Source organism: Orbicella faveolata, unplaced genomic scaffold (assembly GCF_042242905.1).
Source record: "Orbicella faveolata isolate gen_17 unplaced genomic scaffold, um_ofav_v1 contig_24, whole genome shotgun sequence".
NCBI lineage: Eukaryota > Metazoa > Cnidaria > Anthozoa > Scleractinia > Merulinidae > Orbicella > Orbicella faveolata.
In genome coordinates, this window is record NW_028301552.1 from 33,901,914 (window position 1) to 33,925,924 (window position 24,011).

General features: G+C 40.0%; 3 protein-coding genes across 5 annotated transcripts; all 3 read right to left on the bottom strand.

The window, feature by feature from the left end:
* LOC110056063 (neuroglobin-like) lies at positions 1-9,320 on the bottom strand. 3 transcript variants are annotated; one of them, XM_089291062.1, is made up of 5 exons: positions 9,102-9,320; positions 8,121-8,191; positions 3,461-3,796; positions 1,588-1,819; positions 1-666 (listed from the first exon to the last, which is right to left on the bottom strand). In XM_089291062.1, the coding sequence occupies exons 3-5, from the start codon at positions 3,787-3,789 to the stop codon at positions 523-525; spliced, it is 705 nt and encodes a 234-aa protein (XP_089147188.1). In that variant the 5' UTR covers positions 3,790-3,796; positions 8,121-8,191; positions 9,102-9,320; the 3' UTR covers positions 1-522. The 3 variants fall into 3 exon arrangements, with proteins under 3 accessions (XP_089147188.1, XP_089147187.1, XP_020618162.2); XM_089291061.1 differs by lacking the exon at positions 8,121-8,191; XM_020762503.2 differs by lacking the exons at positions 8,121-8,191; positions 9,102-9,320 and adding an exon at positions 7,667-7,853.
* A 1,652-nt stretch (positions 9,321-10,972) lies between these two features.
* On the bottom strand, positions 10,973-16,052 carry LOC110056148 (uncharacterized). Its single transcript, XM_089292836.1, has 6 exons — positions 15,873-16,052; positions 14,788-15,514; positions 13,815-13,946; positions 13,101-13,211; positions 11,924-12,423; positions 10,973-11,240 (listed from the first exon to the last, which is right to left on the bottom strand). Exons 2-6 carry the CDS (start codon positions 15,485-15,487, stop codon positions 10,980-10,982), a joined length of 1,704 nt encoding a protein of 567 aa, XP_089148962.1. The 5' UTR covers positions 15,488-15,514; positions 15,873-16,052; the 3' UTR covers positions 10,973-10,979.
* A 1,000-nt stretch (positions 16,053-17,052) lies between these two features.
* LOC110056053 (uncharacterized) lies at positions 17,053-23,434 on the bottom strand. The gene is made up of 6 exons (XM_089290819.1): positions 23,253-23,434; positions 21,474-22,259; positions 20,650-20,781; positions 20,435-20,545; positions 19,194-19,693; positions 17,053-17,811 (listed from the first exon to the last, which is right to left on the bottom strand). The coding sequence occupies exons 2-6, from the start codon at positions 22,174-22,176 to the stop codon at positions 17,593-17,595; spliced, it is 1,665 nt and encodes a 554-aa protein (XP_089146945.1). The 5' UTR covers positions 22,177-22,259; positions 23,253-23,434; the 3' UTR covers positions 17,053-17,592.
* Between the last annotated feature and the right edge of the window lie 577 nt (positions 23,435-24,011).

A 24,011-nucleotide genomic window follows, 5' to 3' on the forward strand; every position in this document is an offset into this window, starting at 1 on the left:
CTCTGTGAACCCTTATTTTTTAATTTATGTATGAACATATACATTTTTTTGAATTCTACGAAAAGAGCGTTTTAGCCATAATACGAAAAGCGATAACATATAAATCAGATAAAATACACAGTTGATCAAAATGCTTGTTAACTCGTTATTAACGATAAGTTCATGAGTGTGAGTATTTAAATTCCCGCTAAGTCAACAAACATGCTTGATTTGATTTACGTGAGCTACAGAAAAAGGAGCAAACGAGATTTGATATGGTCGTTCAAAGCTCCTCTTGCAAGCAGCCTGCCGTAAATGCATGAACGCATTGCGTACCTATAATTTCATTCGTATCGATTGGTATTATCACTTCCTTTAATTTGCTGCTATAAGTACAATATTCTTTTTAGAATCCTCCCTTTTTAGATTCCAGACCAGTCTATGCTAATTCTTCTGACTAAGATAATATACGATTGTAGCTGCCGGATACTCTAGAAGAGGGCCTCTATGATAGTTAGATGTTTGTGAGTATCTTTGTTCATATTATCCCTCGAGAACTTCTTTAAGACCAGCTTTCATCGTGTCTGCGACAATCCCGTAAACGACAGTCCACGCTTCCTTAACTTCTGGTGTAAACTTCTCTCCAAGGCCCATGTCAAGCGTGCCCAGTAACGCGGCTCCAACAGGCTGAAAAAATAATCAGTAAAAGAAAAATTGAAAAATCAATGGGATGCAAAATCAACGAGTGTGTCATGATTTACACGCGAGGAACAGCGTGTTCACTGTTGAGTGGTCAATGGTATGCTGTTCTCGCTTGCTACGATAAACGATGAGATAACTTTGGTCAGCGTTAACGTTGTTCAGGTAAAACCGCCCTTAGCGCCGCTACCATAATTTATATCATAAGTGCCATAAGATTATGGACATCAGGTAGCAACTACGAAAAAGCGAAATGGAACACCCTTAGCCGTATCAAGCAGGCTTTATATACCCCTTACTAGGTGCTACGAGTCACAGACAATAGAGACTTGAGCAAACCAGGCCCGGGTTGTTCGAAAGGTTGATAACGCAATCCACCAGATAAATCACTATCCAGCAGATAGCATCGTTTGTTTTGTCAACATGTATCCACTGGATAGTAATTAATCCGCTGGATAGTGTTATCCAGCCTTCGAACAACTGGGGCCAGGACAGCAACGGCAACGACTGACGTCATCAAAGAAAAGGTTTAATGAGCAGAACAATTAGTGTGCACGTGCGTTATAAATCTTTGTACATTTCTTTGCCGTCCTCTTCACAACAACAACTTGAAATGCCTAAGTTCTGCGTGTTTTAGAGAACGCGAACGACGACGGCTAATTTTCGTATTTTCATCTGGAATATACCGCTGGCATTACATATCTTGAGCAAGTTCTAAGACCAAAAGGCGCACTGAACAGATCTAGACAATAGCGAAATTCGAAGGTAAAATATAAATTCTTCTTACTAAGCATTGTTCTCTCTAATGCCTAACTCTTCCTCACTTTTAATAAACAGTTTGCAACTCACTCCCGGAAAGAGCGAACTACATTGCACCTGGTGCTGAAATAATTTACATTAATTTCGTACCCCAAAGTGATATTCCTCAACTTTGTACATGGAATGCCTGGCTCCTAAGTCCTTGAGGGCGGGAACAATAGAGCCCAGATCACTGAGAGACGCCACGGCCAAGTCGACATGTTGCATGGTTACCAGTCCCTGCCTCTTAAATCGATCGTCGGTTCGCATGGCGTCCTCGGTCGAATTAGCCAAATCTCTAAATGAAAACATCTGTAAAAGTTCCGGATTCTCTTTAAATAGCCTGAAAGCAAAGGCGTTGAAATTACAGTCAAACCTGGCGTTGACGCGTTAAGGTGTTTCGTAAATTACCAACTGATGTAGCAGTATGAAGACATGATTGATCATCGCAGTATCTCTCCAAACAATATTACCAGGCCATCACGCCTGTTTCATGATTTACCCGCAGTTACGACTCAAACTCAGTAGTAGCGAGGTGAAACAGGCGTGCTTATAATCCAGAATTGTGGAAAAAAATCTTCGATGACCAATCATGTCTTTATATCTTTCTCCACAGTTCAAATATGTGATCTGTCATATATTCACTTGATCCATCAGTGCTGGGGACTGGACTGTTGGACAGACAACAGAAACGTAGTTAAAGTGCGTGTTAGCTTAAATGATTTGAAGGAAAATTTGAGAAACGTTCCAGAAAAGTCCCAAAACTTCACCACTTAGATGGAAAACGTGTAATGTAAAATTCCCTTAGCTTTACTTCAAATTACAATTTTAGTTCGAAGAACAATGTTCTACGACTAATTTTCGCCTCCGGCCTGGAAGCAACTGTTTGGCAAAACTTGAAAATAAAAGGCTTTCATAATATTTACGATTAACTTTGTCGAGTTTTGTGTTTTACAATCTTGCAGGCAAGATGGAACTACGGGAAAAAATGAAAAACAGAAAATGAAAAAACCAAAATCAGAGCGTTATCAGTGCCTTAGCCAGAACAAAGTTATGATTCAGGCAATGTCCATGGTTAAATTCTCTTCCTAGGTATTTCGCAGGGTTTTACTCTCCCCCTAAAACAAACACACACTGGCTACGGCTCTGGTTATTATAGAGTTTTGTGCGCGCACGTTCATTGGAAAAAACAGTTTGTTTTGAAATAATTTAGTCCTTAGCAACAGACTTCTGTTGGTCCCGCCCGGTATGCGATAAGGAGGAGGAGAAAAGAATTCCACGGGGAGAAAAAGGATTAATGATATGTATAACAGAGCTGTCTTTTTCATTATTTTGTCTATTTGTATTTTGATCGTCTCGACATACACTTGAAGCCAACATTCGCTCTATTCCAGATATTTTTACAACCCTCAGTTTATTAGCACGCGCCTGTTTCACCTCGCCATTAATGAGTTTCAGTCGTAACTACGGCTAAATCATCTGAAACATGCGTGGCGGGCTTAGAGAGATTACTGACGCATCTGACATAGTAAAAATCATTGCCGGCAAACGTTATGCAGTTTGACCTAAGTTCGTTATTACTAAACAGGACGTGGTCGTAAGTAAATTTAGTCAAAAGCAAATCTCAATGCAATGCGTGCGGCGAATCTTGAAGATAGAACAACGGTCTCAGAGCCTGCGAAAAGAAAAAGCAACTAATGCGATGCCTGCTCAGTTCAGTAAAGCAACGTATAATTTCTGAACGTTGCTCTTGTTTTTGAGGTCGAGTAACATATGATATGATGACTGACATGTCTTCTTTCTCACTTCAAGTGTTTTTTACTTGTTTATGTGCATTTTTCATTTCTGTATATCAAAGTTTATGATTCCAAATAGTTAGCCCTGCTCTCATTATCTAAACGGATACGAGAAGTTTCGTTACGAACAACTCGCGGCCATGTCAAAACAAGAGATGAGTCAATTTTGCAGAACTTTCGGGGCTTACCTTGTATAGAACTCGACTCCAACTTGTTCCAGATCTCCATTCACAAGTTTCCAAGTATTCTGCACCAAAGAAATCTGTTCTTGAGTTATGGGTCCCTCGACATCTTCGCCTTGTTCCTCCGTCGCTTGCTTATCATCTTCTGTTCCTTGGCGACCATATCCATCTGCTGGTGCTGTTTCTTCAACTGTTTCTTCAGTTATCTTGCCCTCTGGTTGTTGCCTGTGCTGTTTAGCAGCACTTGTCTCCTTCAGACCTGGCGACTGCGTCTGTTCAGCAACAGGCGCCGGTGCGGTCCTGGTCTTGATAGCCTTACTTCCACCACATCCCATCTTGACTCTAAAATTGTAAACACGATTCTCTAAAGTCACGGTGCTATTGTATCCTTATCATCAACTATGAACATTTTTCAGGTGAACTTGGCCCTCAATGTTAATAATTAGCAAACCAAACGACTGAACAGCTAGTCGAGACGTGTTTATTCACGAGATAATTTAGTAACATGATATTTATATACGTAACCACAGCATGCAACTGAGGATCAGATCTTTGCCGCGCGAGGCGCGAACCTCGCGCGCGAAATTTGGGTTGTAGACTAAGCTGCGCGTCTAACAGACAGGAATCTTCTCCTCGCGCACTCTTAATCCAGGCTATTAATTTTCTAAAAGCATGTTTTGAATAAACAGTTATTAATTTTAACCACCATGGGGCCACTGAGTTAACAAAAAGCCAAAGAGGATAATTTGCTTCTTAGAAATTGTAGCGTGATAGCTTACACAATCTTGGACGAAAAAGCTATTTTTACGATAACTGCAGAAATTCTCGCGCGCTCATTGGCTAATTTTCATTGTCAATATGCGGACAGACACATGGATTTATAATTTATGCGATGCGTCAACGAGCGAGAGCGGACAATTTGACAATTTGTTATCGTAAAAAACAAATTGACGTCAGATTTTCAAGCGTCTGTCCTGTTATTGACAATGAATTTCATCATAACATTGTCAAAGTAGTCTGAGGATCCACTCGGCTATCGCCTCGTTGATTCACAGCTACTTTGACAATGCTATGATGAAATTAATGATCAATAACAGGACAGACGCATGAAAAACTGGCGTCAATTTGTTAAATAGACCCTTGCGGTTTCATGCCGAAGTTCACCTACAACGGAGCTTCATTTCTCGTTCTCTTCGTGTCTATTAACAAGTTTTGTTTGAAACATTTAGTTTCGAATAGCAGCCTCTGTACTCAAAATTAAGGTATAGATAGCGAAAAATATATCGTATTTAGTATTTTTGTTTTCAGTATAACTCGAAATAAATTTCACGCGATAAACAACATTTGAAGCAGCCAACTAAGTGATTGGGAAAATTAACGCAAAACATTTGACCCACAGGCGAAATATTTTTGGTGTACACGAGTACCTAGCCTACTAAATAAACCGGTATATTATTTTGCAAGCTGATGTGTCTTTTGTTTGAAAAATACGGTGTTCCTGTATATTGATGTTGAAAGACGAAGGGTGATATTAGAAAACTCTCTTCTGAAACTAGTGTGCTCATCACTCATGTTTAACATTAGTTTAACATTAGTTTTCGCACTTAACCACCTGAGGCCACGGGCTCAGTATGTTTGTAGACTCTTCATAGTCCCTTTTTCTGGCTCTTATAGTCAAGCGAAGTTTGTTATACTTATGCGATATTGAAGAGAGGAGAAATTTTCATCTCTAACGAAAACGTAGGTCGCATCCTTGACAACAAATGATGTTGACAAGCACGTCATTAATTATAAAACAGCGAACGTATGTCTAAAATTTATCTTAAATGCATAAGATTTTTGGAAAGATATTAAATGAATTTTACTTTCCTATAAAATATCTTGAAATAGTACAAATGCGTATGTACCATGTTATGTTGGGGTGTATTGCAAATCCGTTAATACGATTGGTTCTGATCTACCCAGTACTTTGGTAAGTTGATCATTCGCCGAAAAGCTTTCCGATTAAGACTTGCGTGTATGTGTTTTATACAAAAAAAAAAAAAAAATCAGATATCCCTCATCATTTAATGTTTTAAAAGGTACGAGATACAGTTTTGTGCGTAAACATTGAGAAAATTGTCGGTCAGTTAAGAAGCAACTCATTGTTGTTTTCTACGAGCATTGGTCTACACGGCTTCTCCTCGCGACCTTTCTGTCTCCTCATGCATCGAAAATGCAAACATGCGTTCTCCCGTTAACTGCTTATTAATTGAATTTCTCTTTACAAATGAAGATATCCATGATCGAAAAACTACTAAGATTGTTCTAAACAACATTGATCCTATCATTGGCTGTAAATATTTGGTTTTCTTATTGATATGTGCAATTGCCTATCGGCTTTCCGTGTGTCAAGTTATTTTATAAGTAACGTATAGAATTTTGAGAAACGAAGGAGAACTTAGTGGTCTCAGGAGAGAATTATTCTCTACCATTCGTTAAATGTTGGTCCACCGAATCTTAGCTGTAAGCGTTGTAAATTCTTATTTCAAATATCACTTACTCGCCCTCCATTGAAATCACCTTAGCTTGGTTACAGGTTATCGAAGGTTACTGCTTTCCCGTGAGATCTGTATCTGATCTGCAGCTCTCTGTCTTCGAAGAGGTCGTTATTTTCAGGATACAAAAAATTGTGGGACACTACAGCGCAGGTCACACTGTTTAGATTTCTACTGAGAACAATTCGCTTCTTAGACATTGTAAGGTAATAGCTTATACAATCTCGGACGGAAAAGCTGTAAGTTTATGCCCTTGCGGTTTTCCAACAGAAGTTCGCCTCACAAAGGAGCTCAATTTTGCTTTCTCTCCCTTTCCATTAACAAGTTTTGTTTTAAATTAAATCTTAAGTTTAGAATAGCGGCCTCTGTACCCAAAATTGAGATATAGATAGAGAAAAATATATATCGTATTTTTGTTTGTTTATGTTTTTTCTTTGTGTTTGTTTTGTTTTTGAAACTCGAAATAAACTACCCGGGATTGACAACATTTGAGTGAAACAGACGGCTAGATTTGAGAAAATGAACGCAAAAAAGCTTGACTCACAGGCGAAAATTTGGTGTTTACACTGATTACCTATTAAACTATGTATATTCTTTTGCGAGAAATTTATCCTTTGTTTGAAAAATAGACGGTGTTCCTGTATATTGACAATGAAAGATGATGAGTGATATGAAAACTCTCTTCTGCAAGCTGAAAGGCGGAGAAACTATAATGAGCCCACATGAGTCTAGTTTAACATTAGTTTTAACACTTAGGCCCCCGAGGCTATGAGCTCAGTATTTCTGTAGACTCTTCAAAGTCCCTTTTACTGGCTCTTGTAGTAAAGCAAAGTTTGTTATACGTGTGTGACATTGATGATCGAAAGGAAAAATTTTCATCCCTAAGCAACCAGTAAGACCAATCTTTGCTTCAAGGATGGTCGCATCCTTGACAACAAATGATGCTGACAAGCACGTCATTAAAACAGCGAGTGTCTAATATTTATCTAAAACTACATAGGATTTTTGGAAATATATTAAATGAATTTTACTTTCTTATAAAACATCTTACCATGGTGTGTTGGGGTGTATTGCAAATCCGTTAACTGATGATTGGTTCTGATCTACCCGGTACTTTGATAAGTTGATCATTCGCTCAAAAGATTCCGATCAAGACTTGCGTGTATGTGGTTTTTTAAAAAACAATATATCCCTCTTCACTTAAATCTAAAAATGACAAGAGGTATATTTTTGTGCGTGAAAATTGAAAAAATAGTTTCCTCTTAAAAAGCAACTCACAGTCGTTTTTTACGGCTGCACCTCGCGAACGTTCTTCCCCGTCGTCGAAAATGCAGACATGCATTCTCCTGTTTTCTGCTTATTAATTGAATTTGCCTTTACAAATGAAGATATCCATGGTCGAAAAACTACTAAGAGTGTTCTAAGCAACACTGATCCTATAGTGGCTGTAAATATTTGGTTTTCTTGTGGATAATGTATTTACAATTGCTTGCACCGTGTGTCAAGTTATTTCATAAGTGACGTATAGAATTAAGAGAAACGAAGGGGAACTTAGTGGTCTTAGGAGGGAATTATTATCTACCATTCGTTTGATGTTGGTCCACCGAATCACGAGAAACTGTTGCTACTTTTCTGTTATCACTCGTTGTAAATTCTTATTACAAATTTCACTTACTCGCTCTCCATTGAAATCACCTTATCTTCGTTACAGGTTATCGAAGGTTAGCTTTCCGTTGAGATCTGTATCTGATCTGTAGCTTTCCGCTGTCTTAGAAGAGGTCGTTATTTTCGGGATAGAAAAAAATGTGGGGCACTACAGCGCAGGTCACACTGCTTAGACTTGAGGGCAAAAATGGAAAAAATGGGGTCTCCGGCGAGGTAGACAGAAAATCAATACAAAATTGCGCGCGAGACAGCTCGTACGATTCGTTTATTCCCGTTTGAAACCGACGATTTCGTCGAAAATTTCACCAAAAGTCCCAATTGTCACTTCATATCTAGCTGGTTTCGGTTTACTGGGAAAGCTGTTACAGTTTCTCAAGTTTTCGGAACGTTGCCATCCCATTTTTGCATTACAGATTAGATAATTATTAGCTCTCGACATTGGAGAGGATTTTAAGATTAAGCACCTTGATCTTGTCTTGCTCTCGACCAATAGGCGCCCGAGAATTCCCACAGTACAGTTATAACTAATGGGCTCCTCGTGAAAATAAACAGATGGTGTTAAAGAGGAAAGTACAGGTAAGCAGGTAAAATAGAAATGTCAAATGCCGGTTTCTTTAATTTGACCCAAGGAACCTTTCAAAAATTCCAAAAATTCCTCAAATTAAATAAATTGTTCTCAGCTCTTTTTTCGCGCTAAGCTGCGCTCTCCGTCACTTTTTGCATATTTCTAGGCTTGGTAGAAATCTTTAATTATTACCGTTTGCTTGCTGTGATTAATTTTTTGGAAATTCGGCCTTATTTGCTCTTGATCTTCTCAAATAGTAGCGTGGGCATGCATGTAAATGATGCGCCTAATGCCTAAAACAATATTGATCGGCTTATTAATTTAAAGGCGTTTCTAATTATGTTTCCATGGTAGCCGAGGCGAACTGACAGGAAAATTCACTTTTTGCCTATCAACAGTCCGGTAGATCACTCACTAACATTCCTTGATTGTGAATTCTGACACGTCTGGGACAATTTATGGTGAGGTGCAGCAATGAAAAATAATTGGTAAATGCGAGCCTCTGTAACCGAGGAACGTTTCTTGTTCAACAGGATCACTAAGAGACTTTTGATTCTACGAAGTTGTAGAGTTCGAACAAACAGTTTAAAACGAAACAAAACAGTCAAGAAAATTTCATCTGTTTTGTGCTGAAATCATTCTGGGTCCGGCATAGTGACCTAAAACTGCAAGGTTTAAGGTTGTGGCGCCGGCCGTTGCAGAACGAATGCAATATTATCATGGCTCTGTGCATTATCTTACGAACACGCTGTTCCTGATTTCTTGTATTCATTTAAAAAGGAACTTTTAATTTCAGTTACTGACATTGGATAGCCTTTTTCTACTAAGGCCTAAAGGATTTCTCAAAACTGGGGTAAAAATGTTTACGTTTTGAACTTACCTTGTAGTTTGAAGTGGTCTTATCTATAGTCAGCCTGACGTGAAGTTAATTAAAACTGCTGATCATTCATGATCAACCATGTAGTTAGCGTCTATGGAAAAAACACCCGCAGATAATTATCGACAAGTAGAGACAAAATATTACATTCGAGATCAAATATCTTGCTACAGCGCCAAAATAGCTCAATTTGTAAAACTGCTGTCAACAAACATTTTTTTTGACCCATACAAATATTTTAATTAAGTCTTACATAAACATTATCAAAGTTTTGAGAAGGAAAATTTGACAGCTTTCGAATGAAATCACGTCAGCGTGTTAAAGACAACAAAAAATTTATGATAGTATTACTCACCAGTTTTCACTCTTGTCCGGTTATGGACGATGTCAGAACCGAAGCGGAATTTTTTGACTTTCCACGTCGAAAAACCTGAGTGACTTAAAGGTTTAGAGAAATAGACGGAGTCTTTAAGAGCGGTGGAAGTAAGCATATAACTTTAGCTCAAATCCAGATCAGAAGTTCCGAAACTTTGCCGGAACATAAGTTATTACACCTTGACCACTTAGGTATTTACGTTATAACTTTTACTGTCAAGAAATTTGCATCAAGCAAAATAAAATCTACGCTTGTTAATGACAGAAAAATCTCCTTTATGACAATATTAATTACAGTTCCACTCTTGTGTGGCTGTAGTCGATGCGGATTGAATTGTTTGACTTTGCACCCCGAAAAAACCTGAGCGACCTAAAGGTCTAAACAATTTAATTGGACGGGGTCTTAAAAGGGACTTGCATAAGCGGGGAAGGCAAGCATAGCTTAAAGCTTAAAATCCAGATCAGTTGTACAACTGAGCATAAGTTATTACTCCGTGGCCACTTTGGTATTTACATTTCACAAATAACCTTTACTGTCAAGGAATTTGCATGAAAACAAAGCTACGCTTGTTCTCGGTTAATTTAAGCATTGCCCTTTTCTGACCTGTTAGTGTTTATTTCCGCTATTGTCTCGAGCGCGTCTAACTCAACAGTTTTTAAATCAATTATTGATCTTGACCACCTTTCAGCTCTCTTGTCTGTTTGTAAGAGGGGCTGAGCACTCAGCCAATGACACGCGACAGGCTCATGACGTCAAAGATGACTTCAGGGCCCCTTCAAAGGCCGGATCGGCGAAACCGAAAACCACGCTATAGCAATCCAACGCGGCCTGAGGGTCAAATGACAACTTTCTGTGCATTAGACACTGCACCTCCCTTCCACTCCCCACCCCTGAGAGTAGAAGCAGAGAGAGTAGAATTTCAATTCCCCGATTTTCATAGGGAAGATATTAATTTAAACGAAACAACATACATAGCCCGGGGGGTACTGTGTCAATCTTTGGGTGTTGCTGTGCCGCTGGGACACTGTAACCCGTATACCCCGCACTAGATCATGATCAGCTTGATTTTGCAACCCCATTCTAGACTTCCCTTACCCTATCCCAGACTAGCTACTTTCCAGGTAGAAACTTTATCACCATCGTAGTCCAACATACACTTCAGCTCACTAACTAAACCAGTATCTTACAAAGTCACTTCCGAGTTTTAATTACTATTGTAGTACCTGCCCCGGATAAAGAGGACTGCTAGACTACTGATTTCCCTGCAAATTATACCCTATTCCAGATTAAAACTGTCTGATTTTTATACCCTATCCCAGACTACGTTATTTGGGATCAAAATAGTTGAAATGTAAACTCTATTTCAGATCAAAACGGTTAAAAACCACGCCCTTTTTCGACGACTCATCTTATCTACCCTAGTACATCTTAAGTAGCTTGTATGAAAGAGTACCCCTTACCGAGCAAGAAAGAAAAAATCAAATTCAAACAAACTACGTTTTTTGTTACAAGTGTGTAGTTTTGTTTCCAAATAACGAATGATACAATCCGTGTTTCTTTGGTTGATCAGTGTAAGGATTAAAGTATTCGTACAGAAGTTGTTCAGCGGGTTTGAACACGTGTCTTTTGAAATGCACGGCGTCGTATTTGTCACGACTGTCATCGGTCCCCTCGGGATATGAAGCGCTCATCGGAAAAACGTCTAAAATTTCAAAACCAGCGTTACACATGGCCCAGATGGAGTACGCGTTGTAAAGATGTATCCGCTGTAGAGAAATAAACGGATTCTCGTAAGTAATTAACCTTAGTCATTGCATTCAGTTTTCTCGCAAGCGTGGAACTACATAGAAAATTTATCAGCACCTGACAATTATTCTAATTATGATGTTGCTCAGAATTATTGAAGGGTCGAAGCACCTGAAGCACTTGCCTCAGAATGGGAAGGTCTGGCTTTAAACCCCAGCTCACATCATGCGCCTATTTCAGTAGTAGTAACAATCTTTTATTAGGAAGCTCCATCACTAAAAGTGGTTTACATAGAGGTCCTAATACTAGATATATACTATATTTCAGAAGTGAAATTGCGATCTACTTCTGCAAAGCTGCGCACTACATTTCAACTTCTATGTATCAGCTGTTAATTGTGCGCGATATATTCAGTCATTGGGTCAACAAGTTACAACTCAACCAGACAGCTTTGGTGTTTTCTTTCATAATTTTGATCATTTGCCTACGCGAAAGGAGTTAAGCACGTATGAACATACTAGCAAATAAAAAAGCGCGTTTCTTCATCAGTGCGAATAGATTAACTCTCACCAGAAAGCCATTAAAAAAACGGATGAGCATTTTGCTCAATGTTTACCCAAAATGCTTTAGATTAAGGGACGAATACGAATTAGAAACGAATATTAGTGGATGCGTAATCAAAGCCAACCGCTGATCACATTACCTGAAGAGTCAAGAACCGCGGGCTCGGATGATTGTGATACAAAAACCTCTCTCTGTGAATAGCCGTTGTAGTTTTCCAAATCAGTTTTCCTTTAAACTTCAGTTCGACCACGCCATCTTCATTTACCCAAGTCTCTTTAAACAAGTTTATGATTTCATCGATAAGTTTTTGATAAGTGGCAAATTTCAAAGCGGACACGTAATGCAATCCACAATTCAGAATAATAACACTGTGCTCGTCCATTTCGGGGAGATAAAGAACCTCACTGAGTTCTTGTAGCACACGTGAAGGATCGAAATCAAGATAGTTTCTCTTGTATTTTTCTATTTCCACCGGCTCGAGCATGTTGTAAACCCAACTGTACGTGAGATTGCAGACTTTGAAGATTTCGCCGCAAAGAGGCGTGTAATATATAGAATCGTAAAATCGCAGCGCCAGTGAGTCGCCGTAAATCCAGAGAGTACCCTTTTTATCTCGCGGTGAATTCTTGAATAACCTCTCTGAAATCAAAGGAAAGAAATTTTTTAGAATAAACCGAGAATTAATCTTCAAAGCTTCACTTCGCTGAAGTCCTTATTAATCCTTATGTCTAAAGTACAAGCACTGTCTCTTTCTTTGTTATACAGAGTTGAGTTATGTTAAATGTGCATGGTCCCTCATGAACAAGTAGTTGCTGAAAAAAAATTAGTGTTGCATCGCCAAGTACAATTCAAACGTTGAATTGACAATTGGGAATGATTTCCAGTCCGTACTGCGCACTCTCGGGAGTTTGTTTACGTTTTTGCAATTGTTTTCATCCATGCAAATAAGATTTTGCAACTACACTGTGAACCCCATTATGGATGCGAAACTTTATGCTTTGTTCTTTGTGATATTAATAGAGAGAACAACTTTGTAGCTGTAAAGTTCAAAGAAACTGTTACACGAAATTATTTAAATTGCCTCAAAGATAAGGAATAACATCGATTCCTATTCTATCGCGTGAGGTTCATAAACATTGCGGTGCTGAGACGGCGCAATACGGGCTTGATATCATCTTTGACTTTCTTCAACTATCCTTACACTTGGCGAAAAGTGACATTCCGAGCACTAGCTCTTCATCAGAGCAAACTTCAACGTTTTAAATTTGATAGAAAGGCTAATTTATCATTTCATCTGCAAGTTGAAATTCTCTCACCTGGTGCGTGAGGGACCCACGTGCCATTAGTCCAATGGCCAAAGCCATCCGATAGAAATTTACAACTTGTTCCACAATACGACGGGTGTCCAAATCCATAACTCAAAAATTCTACAAAGAGAAATTAAAAAGTTGGTTCCAAACTTTGTTGTCATATGCGGGAGCCATATCGAGTCTTTCCAAAAGAAAAGGTTTTTATTGATTTACACTCAGGCCAAAAACACACTAACGAGTTTTCGTGTGAAAACGCGTACTTTTTGATGCGTTTTCGCCTATCGTCCACACTAAATCGACCGAAAACGCTGATGAAAACGGAGGCTTTCGAAAATGGTTTCAAAAGTGGAGCCTTTTGACAACGCTCCGTTTCTAGTTTGGATGCAAGTAAAGACGGAGGCTTTTGACTGAAAACGGTGCCGAGAAGGGCGTTTTAGTGTGGACGACAGGCGAAAACATATCAAAAAGTATGCGTTTTCCAATGAACACGAATTAGTGTGGACAGGTGAAAACAAAACGAAAACGTTAGTGCAGTCGAAAATATTTTGCTTCATCATCGTTGAGATGAGTTAAAAACGCATTAGTGTGGTCGGGTTTCTCAGTCAGCTAGCCATAATAAGTAAGTGGTACGCGATTCAAAAGACAACAGTATTGCGTGAGACAACCCTTCTTGCGCAATCCTTGTATACAATCAGGGACACAAAAACTACTGTTCCATACCGTCTCTTCTCATTGGCCCGTGACTCGCGGGTACGTCAAAACAAAACGGGTCACCACCCCACAGAGGCTGCATCAGGTACACTTGCTTTCCCGCCAAAATTCCCCGAGGCTGGTTGCTTCCATGGGTATTTCCTGAAAATACGAAAAATGTATTTGTGATGTTTAATGAAATCTGCCAGATACATCGTTTGTACCGTAATAAAAGCTCGTCGAAAATTCATTGCCCCTGCATTTGCTTCGTGTTACATTTTTGCCCAAAATACCGATACTTCTGTCGCAAAATCATTCCATTTAGTCCCACCGTTGGAGGACCTAGTGCTGTTTTTAGTCTTTGTTTGTTAAGGCACTTAATAATAAAATTTCCACATTTACATCTCTACCAAATACTCACATGAGCGCTCAAGGACTCTGAACGTTGTCGCATCGTCATTGAGTGATTAGTTGCCAACTTGGAGACGAAAACTGCTCAGGTCTCGGAGCCCGCGATTCACCATCAACGGTTAATCTGCGTTCCTGTCTAGTGACCCTCAGGTCGGCGCTTACCCCTGCTTCCCTAGTATGAACTAAGAGTGTTTTTACTCCCCCGGGATGGAATGCAAGTCCATCGCAGGGTTACCACCCAACATTAAATTCGCTGGTACCCATTTCTACACCTAACTGGAGAGGTACTGTACGAGTACAGTGTCTTGTCCAAAGAAGACAAGGCAATGACCCCGGCCAGGGCTCGAACGTACCTGGACCGCTGGGTTCGGAGACTAGCGCGCCTTCCACACCTAGTTCTAAACAAGTATTTCTCTGGCTGGTACATGTTCTCTTAGTTTTAATACATTAACTGGCAAGGAAGTAACCTCCAGTTGATGATTTTCAATACTCATCACCAGTCTCCTCGATAGTGTATTTATATCGTAAGAAGTAATCACAGTTTGATCAATCTCGCAAGTAGAAGCGTTTAGCTTCAAGCTGATTTTCTTACCCGAGATAAACCAATAGTCAGGGGGGTCCTTCATTCCATCACAAAGCGAATGATCCAACACCGCTGACACGCAGTAGTTCCCGGGAGCAAGAATCAAGAACAGAATCTCGTATATTCCATTGCCAAGGTCAAATATCGTGGGTGCAAGCCCTGTAGGGCCCGAAATAAAAACTCTCCAGTAGTCCCCTCCGACCGATTTAGGAACGCCATCGGAGGTCTGGGTTTGAATTTGAAGCTTGCTGAATTGCCCAGCAGGTCGAATATCCATTGATCTAACAAAACTCATTCTCGAGTTAGTTCTGTTTTCAACATTCCATCCTGGTAAATTATCGTCGTAGACCGTGTTTCCTTCGCACGGTTCTCGAATTCGTTTCCAGTCTATTCTGGCGTTGCGCATTCGGCACCAGTCCCTTCCGAAGTCTTCCAAAGTGTTTCGGTTGACCGTGCTGGTCAAATATAACGGATAGTACCATTTCAAGTAAATAAATAGCGATATGATGACGCCCCAGTAGAAGCAAAAGGCCCTTCGTAGGAGAAACAAGCGCGGGAGTCCCCTTAGAGTACCTACTTTACGTACTCTGGCCTGAATGCTGTGCTTGAGTGAAGGAATTAGTCTCTTTCTGCGCATGCTGTCGATTTCCTGGTGGTCAGCGGTAGATAAAGAGATGAAATCTGTATCATCTTGCTCAGTTGCACTCATATGATCTAAACGCTCCCCAGCAGAAAGCTAAGAAAAGAAAAAAATATCGAGACAGGCATGTGACCTCATTCAAAGAGTTCATGTCTTACATGAAAAGGACAACCTGCTGTTCAGGAACCTGTCCGATTTCGCACTTACCCCCGAACTGAGAAAACAGCAATTCACGCATTTGATTTTCTCGCTTTTTAAATTTTATGTTCAATTAACTTTCAGCACAATGAAGAATCAGAAGTGCAAGGGCTTTTCCAATCTGAAAGTATCTTTAAGCTTGAACCTTTTCGTCCAGTGATTAGACTTTTAGCATTTAGAATATTCTTCATTGTTAATTTAGCGGCGTCTTAACTACCCCTATGGCACTGATCGCCGCCTGTCAATTTTTGCTTACCTTATAACTTCAACGAAGAAGTTATCTGCAACGTTGTATTGTCATGCCGTATCCTGTCCGAGCCTTGCGACATTTCAGGTTTTGAACTGACTTGGAGATTGTGTTTCTAATAAATAGACTAATCAACGTTTCTGCGCCGCATAATCATAAGATGTGGTTGAAAAATTTGATTTTCTTTGTTCTCCCGCAACTGAATTTGTCACGTGATTTCTGACGACACTTTGCGTCACCTGCACTGTTGGGATCAATTGTCTGCAAGACTTGAAATAAACGAAGCTAAAAGTCGAATAACCGATTCATTTTATGGACAATGACGATTCTCTACACCGTTAGCTTTCAATGTTAAAAAGATAACGCTTTCTTTTAGTCCAAGACTTCAACCTGCCATTCATTTAAAATTATGTTGGTCTTTGTTTCAGTGGCAGTCTATTTAGTTTTGTTTTTACCTGAAAAGTCTTCATCACAAAAGACTTTGCTGGTGATACGGGTCTCCTCATATTTGCCATTTTCTTCACAAAAAAATCGTAGTCCCCGTTAAACAATACAAACAGTATTTTTCAATGATTAATAAAATATCAACTGACTAACAAGCTCATTTAGATTTAAAAGAAAATTTTACTATTTTGGGGGAATATTCAATGTGGGAGTTTGAATGTTGTTTTCACTGTGGGAAAAATATGGCTACGCTAAAGTCGTTCTCTACACGATGTTTTTTAAGCCAGAGCGATCATCATCACGTCGAAACAGATGGCGATGATGCTTCTAAGTCTAGTGATATTGGCTAGCTCCAAAGAACCTAGACTGAAGCAGGGGAGGATGAGGGCAAGAGAGATAGGCATTCAAGTTATTTTTAGTTATGGTATCCAGTCCATTCGCGGATACCGTTGCCACGCTCCTTGCGTGGATGTTCTCTTGGAGGATTAAAATGCGTGTTGACCCCTCGTGCTGTCTACGTGGGGACAATTTGCGTCACAGAATCGATTATTTTTAAACCTTCTCAGGATTTCTGAAGCCGAGATCAGTGATCTTAAAATAACTCGTCCTCTCTTGCTTGTAGCTAGTAAATGTGGAGATTCACGAGTTGATATTCAAGACTGCCTAGGACAATTTCTTTCCATGTAGCATGTGACCGCACTGACTGACTAACATATTGTGTTTGACACAAGAATGAAACTGAGCCAATGATGAAATACATTTTATTACAATCAAAAGTTTGCAAATACTGTTTTAGTGGGATCCCAAAATGGACGAACATATGAATTAACAAAGCGGCAAAATAAGGCCACGAAAAAAGTCACTGTAATAATGATTTCAATGCTATACAACGAGTTTAAAGCAATACTGTAAGTCGGGATGTGTTCAAAACCATAACAAGAACAGAGGCTTCCTTGACTTTCTCAAGGGAACATTGAAGTTGGAGCTGTATGAAACGAGATAAAAAAAAAAAGTACAGGAAATTCTAATAAATATCCCATAAATGAACTATCTGATGAGGCAGCACATTGAATCATGGCACTGTATGGTTTCTATGCGCAGGGAAAATAGTGCACGGCCCCTCTCCCTCGTCCTCACAATCCCATGAGGCAAATGTTTTCCGGGTCTCACCACATTGTAAAGATTTGTATTTATTTTTCGAGGTAATCCCTCCAGGGACCGACGTCGTGGTATTATTTGGTATGTCTTATATGAGGTAATTTCTTCAGGTTCATTTTCCATGCTGTCACTGTGTATCACTTCGTTGCCATGAGGGACTGAAGTATTCTAGTAAAATTTCCTCCGCAGGTTTGAACACCAAGTCTTTGTAATGTACCATATCGTACGGATCCACGCTATTATCAGTTCCGTTAGGGAAAGACGCGGTGAGTGGGTACACATCAAGTACTTCGATACTGGCTTTACACATGGCCCAGGTAGCATATGCATTGTAGAGTTGAACCCGCTGAAAGAAACGAAAAGATTTTGATAAACTAACCACTATAGTACGCACGCTTTTATTGGTCTCCACAGACCATAGACCGGGGAGGTACCCCAAGAAAAATCAGATAAGGGTGTGCAGCCCGCTTCCCAAAACCCTTATCCTTTTTATGACCATAATCTGTGATTTTCCCTACCCTACCTGATCAGAAATTTGATACCCCATTTAAGACCTGACCCTTAGATCTATACCCTGTTTCAAACCTGTCTTATAATTAGTGACCTAGTTCAGTCAGACGGATAATAAAGGCATTGAGGAGGGCTTTTGTTGATGGTCTTATCGATAATGATGAAAAAGTAGCCTCTTTAAAAAAAACATACCTAATTCAAGATTAGAGTGCAGAAACCATACCCTATTTAAGACTAAAATGGCCTTCCATACCCTATTTATGACCAAAACGGTTAAAAAAAACATACCCTTTTGGGGCCGCACATACCTATATAGCCCATAAAAGGGAGTTCCCCCTTCCCCGAGGAAACAGGGTTCCTAATTTTGTGTACAAAATGTTCTTTAACGACGCCTTTTACAGAAACTATTGAAAAACGTTTCTCTTTTTTTGTTGTTGTTGTTGTTATCATCTCTTTGAAGAATTTTTGTGTTATGCATTTCTTTATTGCAAATTTAATGCCACAGAGTTGGCAGCTATCGTACTTCTCTGATTCTTGGTCTTGGTCAACCCGATTCGTGAGTAGCCTTTTTGCTTGCACGGGACAAAATTTCACAAAAAGATATCAAGTCATCAATATCTACGTTCGGCTTTGAGATGGACCAGCAGAGAATCATGGTATTTGAATTTTTTTTGTTCAGTACAGCTATCATGATTTCCTGTCGGCGTGTCTCATAGTGGCAACTGGGCATTGTAAAACTGGTTCTTTACAGTGAGTAGCTTGTCATTTTTATGCCGCATTCAAAGACGAGATGCTAGCAGATGATTTTCTTGTTTTCTCGTCACCTACGTGGTTGTCGTGGAGACACGGTGGCCTCATGGCTAGTGCGCTAGTCTCCGGATCGAGCGGTCCGGGTTCGAGCCCTGGTCAGGGACATTGTGTGGTGTTCTTGGACAAGACACTTCACTCTCACAATGCCTCTCTCCACCCAGGTGCATAAATGGGTACCGGCGAATTTAATCCTGGGGGTAGCCCTGCGATGGACTAGCATCCCATTTAGGGTGGAGTAGAAATACTTTTAGTCGCTTCATGTAACTGAAACCGGAGATAAGCGCCGGCCTGATGAGCCACTTGGCTCGTATGCAGCCTTTTCCCTATGTGGTTGACAAGGCATTGATAAGTGAGGAAGAAACAACTTCACCCTTTGAACTGGCCGTCGTGATAGTAATGTTACTATACCTGACGAGTTAGAAATCGTCGCTTGTGAAGGTGCGGATACCTCAATCTTTCTCTATGGATAGCGGCATTTGTCTTCCAAATCATTTTTCCCTTGAACTTTAATTCAATTCTTCCATCGTCGTTTACTTTTGTTTCTTTAAAAAGATCCACAATACCATCGATAACTTGGCGGTATGTCGAAAAGTTTGTTGACGTAATAAAATGCAGTCCGTGGTTAAGAATAATGACGCTTTTCTTCTCATTCATCTGCGGCAGGTGAATAACCCTCGCTATTGCGTCCAAAACGCGTGTTATGTTTATTGGTAGAAAGTTCCTCTGGTGCTTTTCAACAGAAGCGTTTTTGATTGGATAAACCCAGTTATAAGAAAAAGAGCAAACACGGAAAACTGTTTTACACAGTGGAGTTCGACGGATGGAACGGTAAAACCGTCCTGTATTTGAATCTCCATAGAACCATAACACGCCCTCACGATTTCTTGGAGAACGTTTCCTCCACAAGCCTGCGAGAGGAGACATAAGGTACAGAATAAGCGGTCGATAAACCAGTCGGCATAAGTCAATTGCTAAGTTAAATTCATCTTTAAGTGATTAATACAATTCCTTATTAATAAATAGTAAATTCCAAAAGAAACATACCCAGGGTCACACGTCTGGACTTACAATTTCATATAACTAACGGCTATAAAAAACTAATTACAAACTATTTACAAATGTATGAATAGCAATTAAATAAAATTGAAAAGGTATCTGTTCACAAAACAGCATTTATGACGTTCAGTTCTGACACGTGGCAGGATGTAAGGGTGTCCCCTTTTCCTAAGGCTCCTTGATCTCTGGGGTGGAAGCAGTTCATGAAGGGGATGAATACTATCAGTAGTTATCTTATCCCATTGTAGCCTATCTTTGATTCTAATTACATCAGTAATGTGTTTATATTTGCTGGTATAACCATAACGCAGAGCCCGCTGGCAAAACCTATCCATTTGGGAGAGACATTTACTATAGATGATATAGATTTAAAATGCTGCAAAATTAAACTTAAGTTTGCTGCTTTTCAGTTGTTTCCAATAGCTAAATAACAAATAGAAACATACCCCTAACCCTGAAAAGGGATTTAGAGGTTTTGATTAAGAAAATTCAGATTAAATCGTTAGTCTATCTTTTTCTCTCTCGGATTCTCTGCTGTCTTTGGGTCTCTGGGTCTCAGAGCCTATTTAGTATATTTTGCGCCTTATATATACCTTTCACATGTGGTCTCCAGGTCCCGTTGGACCAGCGGCCGAAGCCATCCCATAACAACTTGCAATCCTCGCCGCAAGAGGGAGGGTTACCCAGTCCATAACTCAGAAATTCTGAAAGTGTAAAGATAACGTTATCCCACTGTTGCTGATTTTAAAACTGCTGGGAAATTAACAGTTAGATGAGCAATATCTAAAATCGGCTGCCAGAGCATTACCATCGTATTTTGTGGGCCCAGCTGGTGACGGAACAGTTATGGTCAGCGGTATTCCTTCCCAAAGAGGGGTGCGTATAAAGACATAACGCTCCACCAAGCTTCCTTCTGGTTGACTGCTGCCATGGATATTTCCTGTCGGGCAGACAGAGAAACGAGAAACAATGACAGGAAGGTGCGTTCAGTAATCTATTTTACGATAACTGTTGAAATTCCCACGCACTCATTGGCTAATTTTCATTGTCAATGAGCGGACAAACACATGAATTTATAATTTATGCGAAGCGTCAACGAGCGAGAGCTGACAATTTGACAATTTGTTATCTTAAAAAACAAATTGAGTCAGTTTTTCATGTGTCTGTCCTATTATTGACAATGAATTTCGTCATAGCATTGTCAAAGTAGTCTGTGGATCCACGAGGCGATAGCCAAGTGGATCCACAGACTACTTTGACAATGCTATGACGAAATTCATGATCAATAACAGGACAGACGCATGAAAAACTGACGTCAATTTGCTAACTAGATTTGACAAGAAAATCATAAAAGAGGAGGTTTAGATGTATCTGAATATTTTCACAGCCGTTTCGCCCAATTTTCCTAAACTCTAAGGACTGTTTTCTTAACAAGAAAGAAAATGAAGCATTTTTTTACTTTATGAGCCGCACTACACTTTGGTGAGATACGCATTAAAGTATTTTTCATATCCAGTACGTCAACGTCGATCGCTTGCAAGGAGTCAAAATGGGAAGATTGTCGCGTTTATTGCGTAAAACTTCATAGAAAATAAGCGCACTAAATTTCTCCCCACTGTTGCCGTAACTTACCGAGCATAAACCAGTAATCAGGAGGGTTTTTCATTCCGTCACACAACGAGTAATCCAAAATGATCGACGCAAAGTAGGTCCCAGGCTCCAGGATGAGAAACAGCACCTCGTACGTTCCATTGCCGTGATCAATCACTGTCGGTGCAAGCACAGATGGTCCCCATATAAGAACCCTCCAATCGTCGCCCCCTATAGTCTTGGGTTGACCGTTATAGGACTGGGACTGAATGCTGAATCTGCTAAACTCCCCAGCAGGTTTAATGTCCATAAAAGGAATAATGCTTTTAGTGGGGTCGGTCCTGTTTTGGATTCCCCAACCGGGTAAATCCACGCCAAATTTGGTGTTCCCTTCACAAGTTGCTCCCAGTAGTTCCCAGTCCGTTGCAACCCTGCGTACTCGGCACCAATCTTTTCTAAATTCTAACAGACCGTTGAAAGTTGTCGTTTTTGTGGCATGCACAGGAAAATACCACTTAAGGTACACAAACAGAGTAATGGTTAACGCCCAGAGGACGAAAAACGTTCTGCGCGGAACAAATATTCTGTGCACTACCCTGCGTCTTGTCACAAGTAATTGAGCGGAGGCCCGCAATTGACGGAACTTGCGCCACAGTCCTGGTGAACAGCGGAGAACATCTTGTAATGTTTTTCGTCCATTGGTTCCTTTTGGGTATATATTGACATTTCTGCCAGATTCAGTCATAGAATGTACTTTCTATAAAATAAAGGCTTGTGAGGCTGGAGCGCGTAAAGAGATTGTCCTCCAGGCTTCATGGAATTGTCTACCTAGGAAACAAGTGACGACTGCTCAATAGCCAGCTTTCATTTGAATGATCACACAGTAGGTTTTCATCTACAGACCCAAAAGATAGAACCACCTTCTACAGCATATAATCAACAGTACCACATGAATGTACTGCTCAATAGCTTTCATTTGCCGTGATGATCACACCCTAGGGTTTCATTCACAGACTAAAAAGTTAGAACCACCCTGTAGAGCAAAATAAACAGTAAAGCATAAAAGTCCTCTTCAATATCTTTCACTTGAATGGTTACACACGAGGATTTCATTAATTACAGGTTAGAACCACCTTATATACTCATTTATACCATGTCGTAAGAAAATATAGCCAATCACAGTATGGAAAGCCGTTGTCTACTCGACGGTATTATACCACTGGCTGTATTTTCTATGGCATGGTATAAAATAGTTGTCTAAAGTTTTGCATTGTTAGTATCCCTTACAGGCAGGCATCACATGAATCGGTTTTTTTTAAAACAGTAAATTGAGTATACCAGAAGTTTTATCGAGAAAACTTATCAGACGATTCAGTGTGAAGAACACTGTGAAGCAATTGAGAACCAAAGACATTAATTATAACACCTTCTGTTATAGTAACAATTTTGAAACTGATAGTCTTTCAACTGAAAAGAGTTTATAGAAGCTTAAATTCGTGTATTCATACATGAATTCGACTATTCAAAATAAGACTATTCGATTCGTTACTGCCCTCATTGATCATCTCTTGATCATATGGTTTCAAACTGGGATTGCCATTTACGTTTGCTACCGTGAAAGGAAAAGCACAGATGGATCGAATCCAATCATGTGTAGAAGTCCTATGTCATCTGTCGGGGCGTATCCAAAGAATATAAGCGTCTGACCGAGGGTATTCAAGTAGAATTATATTACCAAATAATAAAACAAATGGCTGACTATATTTCATTCAGTCAAGCCTGTCTTGTTGCACTTGCAGGTGACAGATTCAAGATATTTACCTGAGAAATATTTCCCGTGCTGACCGATGTTGAATATCTCCTTTACAGTACCAGTGTTCCGAGCAGTAATTGCTCCATATCGATATCGCATTTCCTCTGAACTTCTAATATTAGTCTCGTTGTTTTATTTACACACTCTCCATCCTCGTGGCATGTGACTTCATGTCACCAGTCAATGTTCGGTGCTACATTCACAGCAAAAGAATGGCTGAAAGCAAATATTTCCCTTTGCAATGACAGCTTCTCCTCTTCCCACGATGAAAGAAATAATTAAATCACTTTCCTACACTTGCATGCCGTTAATTTCGCGAAGGCGCACATTGGCGGGTTTCGACTATGATTCAGTGATTCCCCTAAAAGCGTATAAAAATTGTCAACCTGAGCAGATTTCTGGAAGTTAATGTTTGTAATAACAGCGCCTTGCTTTCCCGGAATGCAGCTGAGTACCTAAGGGGCGGAGGTTCCGGCTTTCGGATTGAGCGGTCCGGGTTGGAGCCCTGGCCGGGGACATTGTGTTGTGCTCTTGGGCGAGACACGTTACTCTCACAATGCCTCTTTCCACCCAAGGGTATAAATGGGAACCCTGCCATGGACAAGCGTTCCATTCGGGAGGGGCAGGGGTTAAAGATCGTCAAAAATATCGGCAAACCTTATCATTGTTCTTTGAGTGCGCGCAGATTACTAAAGCTTTCTTCCTCAGCGCACGTACAGTCGTAAACCTTACCTTATTTTTGTCTTGATAGTCGAACAATTGAGTAA